The following is a 13,840-nucleotide window of genomic DNA, read 5'->3' on the forward strand; positions in this document are numbered from 1 at the left end:
AAATTTACTAAAAAAGATAGCCTAGGAAATTCCTATGACATGGGAGAGCAACTGAAATACGCAAAAAGCAAGAAATTAGGTTAGAAACACGCATGCTCAATGAGCAAAAAAGAATACGCCGGCAGCAAGGTTTCATCTTCTTGCTGTCAGAAAAGCGAATCATCCAAAGAAACATGTTCTTCCGAGCATCTAACGCCATCTGCTGCAAGATGTGTAACATCTCGCTATCTGGAAGAACCAAGGTTAGTATTCTTTTGTAATTTCAAATTTTTGATATATTTTAGGGTACTCCTGTAACGTTTAAGCTAAACTTGTTGATTTACGATGTAGTCTACGGTCATAAACTACCGTTGTAAATCAAGAGTAAAGTAATTTAAAGAGAAACCTTAATTAAAAAAAAAAATTTATTTATGTTCATCAGATTTGAAATAGAAGGATCATCAAATTATGGTGGTTACGCCAAATCAAAACCACCAGGAAATCGACATTTTATTCCACGCAGAGCTAAACTACGAGCCGCTGGAGGTAAAATAAATTCAAATTAAAAATTTATTTTTAGATATGCTGATTTATTTTTATTTAAAGGACGTTCTATATCGTTGTACGAGAAATGGCGTCTTATGCAATATCAATCAAATTGCATCATGAAAAAATTTCTGGAGCGACATCACGTTAACGTTTCTGTGCTTCCACCTTGTGTTAACTATGACCTGTGGAAACATCCACGCTGGAAAGCAATGTACGACAAGGTATTACTACAAGGTCCAAAAAAAGATTGTGTGCAAGATATATTTAGGTGATAGCAATAATGTAAAGCTTGTCAATTAATCATAGCCGCTGGACGAGGACCCATGCCCGGACTGCGACGTTCGATTTACGGCAGATGATGGAGTGTATAGACCGAAGATCGCACCGGCCAGCATACTTGTACCTTGTAGATGGAGGCGAAGGCAATATATGGTAAATCTCTAACTTTTGCTTGTTGTGGTATTGTAGCCAAATGTATATCACATTATTTTGCTTTAGGACACCATAATCCTGATTGGACTACCGCAACACATAACTGTTGCATATATCAAAGAAACAAGTACGAATGTAAATGTGGAATATGTCGATCCAGGTATTCTATTATAGCCTATCAATGACTTTGATTTTCCTGAAAAGTTGTTTATTACAAAAACGTAGACTACAATTAAAATAGTTTAACAACTGTTTTTCTTACTTTATAACAAAAATGTTCTATAGCGGGTCCATCAGGAGACCGGAGGGGGTCTGAAGAGGTCCAAATGTGGATGCACACTTATCTTTCACCTCGAACCGGCAAACCAATCAAGTTTTATCAAGCTGCTAAAGGAATTAATTTTCAGGTATAGTTTTTAATTTTAAGGGTTAAATGTGTTTTTTTTATATTGGATTTTGTAGAACCTATACTATCTGTTATGCTCATGTTGATTTATAACCGAATTTACGGTCAAAATTGTCGTTAGTCTTCCCGGTGTACTAACCCATGGTTATCCCCCGACAATGTGTGTTGATTCTGACAGCAGTAAACAATGTTAACATAAAACTTCTGGATCATAAAACATTACAACTGTTGGGATCGTTGACACGACCTAAATTAATAACACCTAATGCTTGTATTACATTTTTACCCTTTAAATTAAAATTCCATTTTAGTGTGACAAGAATGACGTCATGTGCCAGACTTGGATATGGTATTGGGTATATTTTCGTCTTGTTAGAAATATTAATACTGAACCTCTGGCAAGGCATGTGTACAGGTAAATTTATCAAAACTTGCTTGCAGTGGGTAACTTTAAATACAAGCAATTTCTAAAATAAAATTTGAGTAGGCTTTTTTGTCATGTTATATAATATTTTATTAAAATATTTTAAATGATTTGTTTTATAAAAAAAGACTTGGAATCGAGAAAAGATCATTAGAGCGTGTTCATCGTTTTAACTGCTGGTTAGCTGATTTATACAAGCTTGGATTTTACCTACCTGAAACTCCGTCTCAGACTCAACTTGCAATTTTACATACTCCATCCCGACCTCATCCTAGGGCAAGAACTGAAAAGAAACCAAGTCGAATGCAGGTTCGTATAATATGCCGGGTTTCTTTAGAATATTTTATTTTTATAGTTCTATTGTACATGTTTTCAATTTTTTATGAATAGAATATTCTTTAAAATGTAAAAAGATAGAAAGATAATCAAGTGTTATTGTTTTTTAGATTGCTTTTCAAAAGTTGATCAAGAAAACTTCAGACAGTTGTTTTTCACGGAGTTATGCAGTTGACTCTGACGTGGAAAGTGATGACGAAACGACTGCTACAACTAGTAGCAGTGACGTCACTACAGTTACTGAAGAATTGGACGAGATGTCGGTTTCAGATTCAAGTTAAATTTTTTATATTTAAAGTAAAACGCAATGTTTTCCAATAAAAAAGAAAAGCGTTGAGAATTTAGTTTTGTCGATATCACTTTACAATTAGTAATCAACGCCTGTTGTGGTTTCTGTAATCAAAACACGTTTGTTTACAATTTTCGTTTGACTGATTTTTGATTCCTGAGCTAAAGTGCGATTGAACAATTTGTGCCTTTTTCTTAAAGGGGAACTAAAGGCAAAACTAGGCCTATTTTATAAAAATAAGTATATTTTATTAAATTTAATTTCAAAAAACGGATTTTCTAGGGGTTCTGGTTTAAAAGTTATAGGGGGTTACCTTTTTCACAAAAAAAAAGTGTTTACCGACGTGACGTCATCGTAAGGGAAGACGATTTTCAATATCGTTGTTTCTTATGGCTATAAATTTTTAATTAGTGAAATGTCAAGTTTAACTTAAATTTTTTGGGTAGAAACGTGAAAAATGTTATCTTATATACCTGTTACCAATACTTGTATAGTATGGGAACCAAAAGTTTAAAACATTGGCCTAGCCAGACTGTTTTTTAGAGCTTGTACTTAAACAGCTATTAGCAGATTAGACAAACTTGGTTTTGCCCGTCAATCTAACTCGGTCAGTCTGTCAGGGTAACTTGGTTTTGCCCGTCAATCTAACTCGGTCAGTCTGTCAGTTTGTTAAACTATTAAAATTGGTATATATCTTTTCATGTAGTTCTTAGTTTTAACTATAATTAATTGATTGTAGCTTTACTAAGTGTCAGTATTTAATAGTGTATTGATAACAGAATTTTAAATATAATGGAACACGAATTTACTCCTTCAATATCAGCAGACATGACTGACACTGTTTTTGAATATGAAGGCTTGCAAGGTATACAACCTTATGCATTTGAGCCAACCAAAACTACAGAAACATTACAAGCAGAAACAGATAGTGAAAGTGACAATGGAATTAATAATCCCGAAGATTTACTAACAAGAACCAACAATTTGTCTTGGTGCACTTGTTCCAACTGCGGCCTAATGGAAATTGAACTGAAATGTTTATGCTGTAGGGAATTTAATTCATTTTCCTAAAAAAACTACACAAGCTGGTTTTAAATGCATCACAGAAAATCCAGAATTTGTTGCTGTTTGCCTTAACAGAGAAGTTGTCGAAGTAGCATTGTTAACAATGCATGAATTTCACGGCGATAGTTTTATGGCAAGACCTATAACTTCAAGGTACACCTGTTTTTTAATATTTTCACTTTAATGTTCTATTGCTAATTATAAACTTTAAATAACAAATGTTTATATTATATATCTACAGAGCTTATCGTTTATGTTGCTACCGCCAATTTACCTTATGGGCAAGGGGGAAACTTGGTAAAAGAGTTCGCCATGTTATACCTTCATGTGTAACAAAAAAAATTAGATCTATATATCCTGAGGCGAGTGGAGTTTACACAGGGTTTGCCTACGCAAGGGTAAATTTTTAACTATCTGTGAAGATAACTTTGTTTAAAATTTTTATTATGAAAATATATATATATATATACATTGAAAATACAAACACACAAAACGATAAAAGGTAAAAAAATATTTATTTTTTAGAGATGAATCGACTTTTCATTGACTTGATCACAATTTCTCGTTCTGGAAATTCAACACCAGCATGTTGCCCAAGTGTTTTAGGTTTTTTTCAGTCTCTTCTGCTTCACCTATATCTTCTAAAAATATTTTTTGTGTATTATTATTGCATTTTTGTAGTAAAAAAATTTATATTTCAAAAATGCATATGAATATTCTTACCACAACTATATTCAAAAATTCCCCTTATTAAATTTTCTCGAAATTTGTAAGATTTTGGTGTTTTAATAATTTTGGCGACATAGGCTCCTGCAGGTTTTGAAAATTGTATTTTGTAGCGTGGATCACCACTGCTTGTTTGGGCTTGCGCACGATTTACAGAATGGTTGTGGTCCATTGCGGCTACGTGTAAACGTGCTTCCATGCCGCTTTGGACAATACTTTGTATATAAAGCATGTATGCTCTCTAGTTCACCAGTGTGTATAAACTCTGTGACCTTAAAACAAAGGCTAGTTTAGTAGTTGATATTATAATATATATAACATCTTAAGTTTGTTTTAAAATAAAATGATTTTTTTAAACAGTATAGAAAAATTAAATACCCTTTCAAGAGACTTCAAAAAAGCTGGCCTTAGTACTGCTGTTTTTATAATTTCCAAAGCCGGGCTTTGTGAGTTTAACCACTCTTTATTTTTTTGTTCAAAAGTAATCAATGGTGGGTGCTCACAGGCATGGAATTTTTCATAAAATATCCAACTATGTTTATTTTGGATGTGATACACCAAAGAACACCACTTTTCTTTTAATAAGATTGCATCTTTATTACATGTAGAAACTGAATACCATAGGTGATTTATAATTGCTTTTGTCCACTTAATAACCATAGGATTTTAGATTTCAGTAGTCACTTTTTTAAATTTTTTGCAATATGCCATAGGTCAAACTGATGGTTTATATGGGGAAACTCATCTCTGAGCATCTTTTGTATTCCAGGATGCATATCAGTAGCAATCCAATTAATTTGTAAACAAGATTCCTGGTACAAAAAAAGTTAAATTAATATTTGTACTAGTAAAGGGACAATATGTTTACTTACTTTGAGATAATTTAGTGCTTGCTTTAATCCTTCGATCTCAAGCCAATAACTATTTTTCACCTCTGCCACATGAATAGTTTTTTGTACCAATATTAAACGGGTTTCTTGATCAAGAAGGGTGTATGTCCCAAATGTAGCACTATGGCCCGGGCTATCAAATCTGCAATCTCCCGACACTACCTTCACTTTAGAAGCTATCATTGCCAGAAGGTCCATATTGTGCTTTGTCCACATTCGTTTAACAACAGGTATAATGTATAATCGCTGTAGATTGTAGCAGTTTGTTATAGACTCACATTGAATTTTTAGAGTTTGGCAAATGTTCATAAATGCAGAATAGCTGTTTTTGGTAACAAGCAAAGATGAAGGTATAAGTAAATTACAAAAAAAACGTGTATTTGTAAGAGGTTGTGATCGCCATTTGTATAAATGTCCATCAACGCATTCGGTTATTACTGTCACAGCAAACCCACTATTTGTTACTTTTGGAATGTCATGTTGAGTATAAGATTGATGGTCTGTGTTTATTGCTGTTTCAACACATGTAACCAAATCAGTATTTGTTGAAGCATGAATTTGAGGAATAGTGGGTATTTGCCCAGTTGATAAAGTTTGTGTTGATGCATTACTAAAGGCAGGAGTTGATATTTCCTCATCCTCCTAAAATTCCCAAAAAAAATTTACCTTCTTGGCTAGTTAAAAAAATACGGAAAAAGGAATTACTGTGAGTCGTATAAGCTTTCTTTTATTCGGTTATCCTCGATATTACTTAAACAATAAAAACATAAAATTAAAAGTTAAACTTGTGAAAAAGACTAATTGTTATTAAATGATATCTATTAAATAACAAACTACATTAAAAATGTGATACTAATGATTTTAAGGCATTTTCTACCTTACAAATTTTGCAACTTGCTTTCGAAATCGAACTAGCTAGGGTTTCAGCTCGATTAGGGTTAGAGCAAACCAGGGTTAGCAATTCCAACAAAAATTAAATCGAGTACGCAAAAAAATTAAAATAACAAAAAATAACTTTGTAAACACTTATTTAAAATTAATTTTTAACAGCGTATATAAAAATACTACATTATAAAAAAAATACAACGTTATTGTTTTGAATTTTATTATTTTTCTTCCTTAGTATTTAAAAATATAAAAGTAACACTAAAATCAAAGTTTACACAAATATTATTAGCATACTATCTTTATATATCAAGTACAAGTGTAAAATCATCCTCTTTACAAAATTTTCTTATTTTCAGCAATTATTAAATACTACATTGCCTAATTTTTAAGAATGATAACTAATATTATAAAATTCTTCTGATAATAATATTTTTTTATTATTTTGTAAGGTATTACTTCTGACATGCTAGGTTAGGTGATTTTTGCAGTATAACCAATATACAAGTATGGTAAAATTGCAGTGGAAAAGTTAAACAAAATAAAAATGGATTTTGTTTGTTATTATCCTGATGAATGGGTATAAGTAAAACTCAGTATTTTTTATTTGATTTAAAATTTTTTACAACTTCATTAGCTGGGAGCAAAAAATAAAGTAATTCATTTTTTTATTGATTTGGTCTTTTATTAAGGTTGGTGTTACAGCCCAAACATAGAGAAAATATTTTGCTCCAAAACCCAGTCTTAAGTTAACTGTGACAGTTTAATATTAAGGGTGATACAGCATAGAAGCAGAAAGGTCAGAAGGATTTCATGTAGTAAAGCCTAATGTTTTTACCATTACAACACACTGTCGGATTTATATGAAATTAAATATTTTTACAGTGGGTTATGCTATGCTTTACCAAGTGGTGCAGTTAACTCAATTTCATGGGAAGAAGCCACCAAGTTTTGTAGATTTTTACAGAAGTTGCAAGTTATATTAATTAGACCGGCAGCGTGGTGTAGTCGTAAGAACACTTGCTATACATGATGAGGCTGTGGGTTCAATTCCCACTGCTCTCATGGTAGCACCCTTGAATAAGACATAAAAAAAAATTAGAAATTTTTTGCGTACTCGATTTAATTTTTGTTGGAATCGCTAACCCTGGTTTGCTCTAACCCTAATCGAGCTGAAACCCTCTAGTTCGATTTCGAGAGCTAGTTGCAAAATTTGTGATGTACAATGCCTTAAAATGATAAGTAGTGCATTTTTAATGTAGTTTGTTATTTAATATATATTATTTAATAACAATTAGTCTTTTTCACAAGTTTAACTTTTAACTTTATGCTTTTATTACTTAAGTAATATCGAGGATAACCAAAAAAAAGCGTGTACGGCTCAGTAAACATTAATTTCCATTTAAAACAATATATTTATTAAAAACTAACAAAACTAAACTATTTTAATTGATTTGTTGTCCTTTTCGTTCAATACTATTTTTACAACATTAGCAATTAAATTAGTATTTAAAACTACTACAAGTAAACCTGCAGGTGGTGTTTATAATGAGTGTGAGGAATGGTCTCAATCTTCAGCAACTTGTAAAAAAAACATCAAAAGTTTGGTTATTTGTTATTGTTGTTAATGGTTTAGGTTTTGCAATTTGAAATTAAATTTAATAAAAAACAATAGGTATTTTTAAACATTTTTAGTGGAAACACTAAGAGATTTTTTTATTTAACCATAGTTTTTTAAGGTCTATAATTTATGGAGACGCTTAGGAATCTTATGCAAGTATTTGATTACAAAAGGAGTAAGCTCAAATTACCAGATTAGGGTTTTCATTGAAATATTACACATGAAAAGTGACTTTTTACTGAACATAACCTGCTAGATTTATATAATATATCGATTCTGGCGGTTTGACAAATAGATGTATGAAAAACAAATACCATATCGGAATACAATTTGGTTTTCAATATTAATTTTAAAAGATTAAGATTGTTATCGAAAATTTTTATTAACCCCATTACCCTAACTATATTCTTCGAAACTCCCTTTGATTTCTAAAATCAATATAATATGACAAAAAAAACTTAACAAATTGTGTTTAAGGTATTTTGAACTGGTCATAATAGAAGAGAGACTGCTTCTACCAGTATAATTGAACATAGTTCAAAATCACATGCCGTACTTACTGTAACTGTGAATGAAAAAAATAAAACAACTGGCTCCGAAACCCTAGGTGATTATTTAAAAGTTTAAAAACTTTAAATATTTCAGTTATTTTAAATTTTGTTATATATTTTGTTACTTTTGTATTGTTTATGTAATTTACCCAATATATTTGTGTTTATTTTTTACAGGAAAGTTAAATTTAATTGATCTTGCTGGTTCAGATTGTGTTTTAAAAAGTGGTGCATCAGGAGATAGATTAAAGGAAGCACAAAATATTTATCACAGTTTGTCTTGGAGCGACATGATAGGTAATTTGTCAAAACCCCCCATTTGTGACGTCACTTATATAGCGTATATTACGAAAATACAAAGTTTACATCTGTATTTGACCACTTTCTAATATTTTGTTTACATATTTGTAAGTATGTCATGGTTGGGTACGTTGTCCTCCACCAAATATAAAAATTAAATTGGAGCGACATGATAGGTAAGTTGTCAAAACCCCCGATTTGTGACGTCACTTCTATAACATATATTACGAAAATACAAAGTTTACACCTGCATTTGACCACTTTTTAATATTTTGTTCACTTTTTTGAAGATATGTCGTGGTTAAGTGCGTTGTTCTTTACAAAATAACAAAAATAAATTGGAGCGACATGCTAGGTAAGTTGTCAAAACCCCCGATTTGTGACGTCACTTATATAGCGTATATTACGAAAATACAAAGTTTACACCTATATTTGACTACTTTCCAATATTTTGTTCACTTTTTTTGAAGCTATGTCGTAATTAAGTGTGTTGTTTTTTACAAAATATCAAAAATAAATTGGAGCGACATGATAGGTAAGTTGTCAAAACCCCCGATTCGTGAAGTCACTTATATAGCGTATATTACGAAAATACGAAGTTTACACCTGTATTTGACCACTTTCTAATATTTTGTTCACTTTTTTGAAAGTATGTCATGGTTAGGTACGTTGTCCTCCACCAAATATAAAAAAGAATTGAAGCGACATGATAGGTAAGTTGTCAAAACCTCCGATTTGTGACGTCAGTAATAACACGTATTTCAGTTCAGTACAAAAGTTTACTCCTGTTTTTAACAATTTTTTAATGTTTTGGTTAATTTTATTTTAATTTTAAAGTGTTAAGTACCTTGTTAACTTATTATACATTAGGTTTTGATTTTATTTTGATCCTTTTGAAGGGGCTATTTTACCCCGTTCTTTTTTGTATTGTACGATCAAAAAATATTTGGAATCACTATTTTTTATAATTATCCGCCCAAGCAAAATTCTCTGCTACTCTCTGCCTGAAAGATGGTGGTGTTTTTCGCTAAAATTATTTAAAATATTAAAAAATAGTGCCTATTTTGGCCACGAAATACGCAAAAATTTTCAAAAAACGTAGCGTAAACATGTGAGGGCTAAACCAAAATTAGCCCCACGGGCTGCCAAATACAAAATATCATAACGCCGTTTTTGCTGTCAGAATTCCGAAATTTGGAAAAAAGTTGAGAACTTTGATCGAAATGTGGGGCCAAGACCACCATAGAGTTGCCAAATATTTTGGCAATTTCAAACGTTGTATATTAACAAATTTTATCGTTTTTGTTTAACTATTAAACAAAAATAAAATAAAATAGGTGTAAACTGGGTATTGCATTATTTTTTAAGGAAGTTTTAAGGCCTTAAATAATATTTTTAAGTTAAAAAAATAGAAATACTAATCGTTCGCTCGGGTATATTCTCACATTATATTTATGATGAAAAGGTCGCTCTTTACAGATTGTAAAACTAAATTATTTAGTTTAAACTTTCAGTAGGCAAACACTTTCGTTATTTAATATACGTTGGATTATATAGGAAAACAAAAACAAATTATTCAATTTTCCTAATATTCTAATATTCCTAATATCCTAATATTAAAAAGGATAACTTTTGATCTTGTGTATATAAAGTTCTAAAATTTTGGTATGTTGTTTAAAATAACATTGTGTTCCAACCCCCCTATTTTCAAAATTTAGTTATTACCAATTGCTTGTTTATTTATTATAATTTGAAAATCGTTATTAGGTTTTTAAATTTTATCCTAAATTTAGTTTGATGTATATCCTTTTATTGACAACTTAAAACTGGGTTAAAAAATTAAATTTTGTTTGTTAAATATATTTAAATGCTGGTGTGTTGATTAAAAATCAATTTTAATTATTAAAATTTAAATATAACTAATAACTAGTTAATAGGTGTTAGTTTATTAAAATTTAAAGGTTTCTTTAAAACCGCACAGGTCCAATTAACGGGTTAACAAAACAATTCTCTCTTATCGTAATCACGGGGTACACCTTTCGGCTAGTTTGCTTTGAAACAGTTGACTTTAAAATCCCCTATAAAATTTTATGTGGCGTTTTTTGTATACAATATCCTAAATAGCCTATGAAGGGCAAAATTTATGTCAATAAACCGATATTATTACGAAATAAAAAGATGCTTCAACAATTATTATTTTTACCATTTTTTGGAAATAATTGTCTTCAATGTTAGAGACCATTGCGAATATAATCAAATCACTAAATTTTGTTTTTGCACAATTTAATACATTTCGTATTACGACAACGTTTATACGATGTATGACTTTTGTTCAATAAGACAAAAACTTATATTATGTTTTAGTTTTTTATGAACATTAACAAAAAATGTATTTAAAAAAAGTAGAGTTTTAATTAACAATTTACAAAGCCTTAGTTAACGGAAAAAATATTTAGAAATATTACAAATTTAATGAAAGATGCTTAAATAAAATTAATTTACGCATTTGCAGAACTAAATTTTAAGCAAGCGTTGACATGAAATTTGCATGAAACCGTCAACAAGTGTAATACTTCGTATGTGCAAATTTAAACTTCATATATAGGTTTTAACTTAAATCGATTACAACAATTACTAAACACGGGAAGAACTCACGTTCTAACACAAAGATCATCAACGTTAACAGAACTATTTAAAAAAATTATTAAGTAAATTTTGTAAAAAAATTGGAAAGGAAATTGTCAAAATATATATTATGATTAACAATTACTAATTAACTATATCGTAACTTCTGCGCAATATAAAATATAAATTTATACCAATTGCATAAGAATATTAATTAGCATACAAATTTATAATAATATGGTAGTGTCAGATAATAGTTTTAAATCATAAAAAAAAAGGGTTTAAAATTTGACAACATTAAATACAAATACATAACACTTTAAATTTAGTGGTGCAACTTTTAGGTAAAAAATTAAAAATATTTGATTTAAAGTATAATAAAGTGTGGTGTGTAAATAATGTTATAAATTAATAATTACAAAATTGTGTTATTATTCATAATATGATTAAACTGACTGAGGTTTTGAACAAAAACATTGAACTAAAAAGATAATTTATAAATAAAAAACAATATTCTAATGAAAAAAAAACTAAAAGGTTATTGTAAAAGCAATAAGTGTATTAAAAATATTTCAAGTGCCAATAAAAACAATAAAATAACATTTACAAATTTTTGTGTGATTTTACAGACGCTACCATAAGTGAAACATAAGGAATACCAAACCATGTGTGGCGATCATGGGGCCAAAACCTTAGCTGGGGACATTGTTCGGGTACCTCATATGCTGCATAGAAATAAGCATAACAGACACAAGCCATATATGAAGCTACACATACCAATACATGCCTGTTAAAATAACAAATTATAAAATAATAAGCTTAAACTGAAGAAACTGTATATATATGTGAATAGAAACAAAAATATTTAAAAATACAATTTACTATTTCAAATAAAATTTTAAAAATCTTTGATATAAATATGATATTAAAAAAACATAAATTTAAAAATCTAAAAACTTTAAAAGTTTCACCATGCACTGTGAAGTGGAAACTTAAGAAGATGACAGAGAAATCGATCAGCAACCCAACAAACAACTGCCATTGACCACCATATTGCTGACATGGTCCCCACCCTTACTACGGTGGGGCACTCACAACTTTAAATAAAAATAATTTGATTTTAAAAATTACTAATAATTTTATATAAAATTGGCAAAAATATTGTTGTTACCAAATTGTTATGCATTTTTTTGTAAAATTGTAGAAAATTCATAAAATGCGTACAAAAATTTATGTTTAGTGTACCTACCTTCTTATTTCTATAACTAACAGACCAACTGCTGGTATTCCAAACAAAAACAGTAACCCATGATTTAATTCTGGTTTAATACAAGCAAGAACTGAGCAAAGAATTGCAACAACGCTCATGAAAGCATGATACCTCCTTCTAAAATTAATTAATTATAAAATATATGTTATTGCTATTTTCAATTTTGTTTGTGATGTGTGTAAGCATCAAACAAAATATATTCCAAAATAGTTTACGGTATACAAATTTTAATTTAAGTTAACATTTAAACAATTATAAGCTGTGGTATTAGAAAACTGGTATACTTTAAAAAGTAATGAGAACCATATGCTTAAAATTCCAATTTACAAACATTTAGGCATTTTTTATTACTTATTTCCACTTATTCTACCACTAAAAATATCAACCTAAATTTTTAAAATCTTGTCGTTTTTTGTAACTTTGGTTGCAAAAAAAATATTCATATATTCAAATGGTTTTTGTAATATACGCAGATACTAAACTATGTTACTTTTATACTTAAAAGTTTATTTATGTAAATTTTTATTATTTACCTGTCTTGCTGAAATACAAGTGGTAGATATTTGTTGGGTAACCAAGTCCCCATTGCTGCCAAACAAACCCATAAAATAGCCAACTCATCTATCAACTGACCAACTAAACTTAAAGTTGAATGAAAATACACAGACCCAGCACCTAAAAATATGTCGTGTTAATTTTTCATTATAAGTCACAAATAAATTAGCAATTATAAAATTTTTAATTAATCCCTAAGCCAGGGTTATTAAACATATATATATGTACACATAAATTTTTTTTTTTTTTTAAATATTTAATTTTATTTCAAATTTATAAAAAAATTAAGTTGTGAAAATTAAACTTACCAACTAAAATAAGTAAAACCCACACAAGGTGAACAGATTTACAAACTTGTCGGGCATAAGGTTTAAACAAATAAATTAGGATTGGAGGAATAATAAAAAAGATTGAATTACTAATCTGTAAAATTAAAAAACATAAAATACCTAATTATCTCATTGAAATATAATACTTAATTTGCATATTTAACTATGAAATAAATACAATTTTTATGTATGTATGTAAATACATAATTTATTTTGCAAAATCACTGAAACTAAATCTATTAAAAATATTTTGTTACAATTAAATTCATAAAAAATGCTTTTTAAACAATAACTTACTGTGTTCCAGAACTCAGCAATGACTGGTAAAATTTCATAATTATTTTCACACCAATCCACCTCTGAGGAAAGGGGCATAAAATCGTTCCACATTGACGTACTCATATCAAGGCAATTTACTTGAAGTTACAAAACAAATAACATCACGTAACAATGAACGTAAGCCAGCTTAAATTGGCCTAGGCATGTAAATTCTGTCTCGTAATAAAAATAATGAAATAAGTATTTTAAATTTAAAAGCCTTTTTCTGTTTAATAAAACAGTAAAAATATAATTAGCTGAGTCTAAATAGGTCAATCTCTTAACAATTT

The 13,840-nt window shown here is 29.5% G+C and overlaps 2 protein-coding genes across 2 annotated transcripts; one reads left to right on the forward strand and one right to left on the reverse strand.

The window, feature by feature from the left end:
* The first annotated feature begins 99 nt into the window (after positions 1-99).
* LOC145760580 (uncharacterized) lies at positions 100-2,423 on the forward strand. Its single transcript, XM_082574522.1, has 9 exons — positions 100-242; positions 422-525; positions 586-749; positions 835-960; positions 1,027-1,120; positions 1,246-1,367; positions 1,678-1,781; positions 1,919-2,099; positions 2,237-2,423. Exons 1-9 carry the CDS (start codon positions 100-102, stop codon positions 2,405-2,407), a joined length of 1,209 nt encoding a protein of 402 aa, XP_082430648.1. The 3' UTR covers positions 2,408-2,423.
* An 8,369-nt stretch (positions 2,424-10,792) lies between these two features.
* On the reverse strand, positions 10,793-13,719 carry LOC145753859 (alkaline ceramidase 2-like). The gene is made up of 6 exons (XM_082570377.1): positions 13,530-13,719; positions 13,212-13,326; positions 12,882-13,023; positions 12,328-12,465; positions 12,050-12,175; positions 10,793-11,865 (listed from the first exon to the last, which is right to left on the reverse strand). Exons 1-6 carry the CDS (start codon positions 13,632-13,634, stop codon positions 11,682-11,684), a joined length of 810 nt encoding a protein of 269 aa, XP_082426503.1. The 5' UTR covers positions 13,635-13,719; the 3' UTR covers positions 10,793-11,681.
* Positions 13,720-13,840: the final 121 nt, after the last annotated feature.

This window comes from Corella eumyota, chromosome 1 (assembly GCF_963082875.1).
Source record: "Corella eumyota chromosome 1, kaCorEumy4.1, whole genome shotgun sequence".
In the NCBI taxonomy this organism is placed as follows: Eukaryota; Metazoa; Chordata; class Ascidiacea; order Phlebobranchia; family Corellidae; genus Corella; species Corella eumyota.

What these genes read in the sequence shown, in the direction of transcription:
- LOC145753859 (XM_082570377.1), bottom strand. Translation starts at nt 13,634, where the DNA reads ATGAGTACGTCAATGTGGAACGATTTTATGCCCCTTTCCTCAGAGGTG. An exon ending in GGTTTTACTTATTTTAGTTG is followed by an intron (nt 13,024 to 13,211) that starts GTAAGTTTAATT and finishes ACATATTTTTAG; the next exon opens with GTGCTGGGTCTGTGTATTTT. An exon ending in CTTGTATTTCAGCAAGACAG is followed by an intron (nt 12,466 to 12,881) that starts GTAAATAATAAA and finishes AATTAATTTTAG; the next exon opens with AAGGAGGTATCATGCTTTCA.
- LOC145760580 (XM_082574522.1), top strand. Translation starts at nt 100, where the DNA reads ATGAGCAAAAAAGAATACGCCGGCAGCAAGGTTTCATCTTCTTGCTGT. An exon ending in GGAGGCGAAGGCAATATATG is followed by an intron (nt 961 to 1,026) that starts GTAAATCTCTAA and finishes ATTTTGCTTTAG; the next exon opens with GACACCATAATCCTGATTGG. An exon ending in CTGGCAAGGCATGTGTACAG is followed by an intron (nt 1,782 to 1,918) that starts GTAAATTTATCA and finishes TTATAAAAAAAG; the next exon opens with ACTTGGAATCGAGAAAAGAT.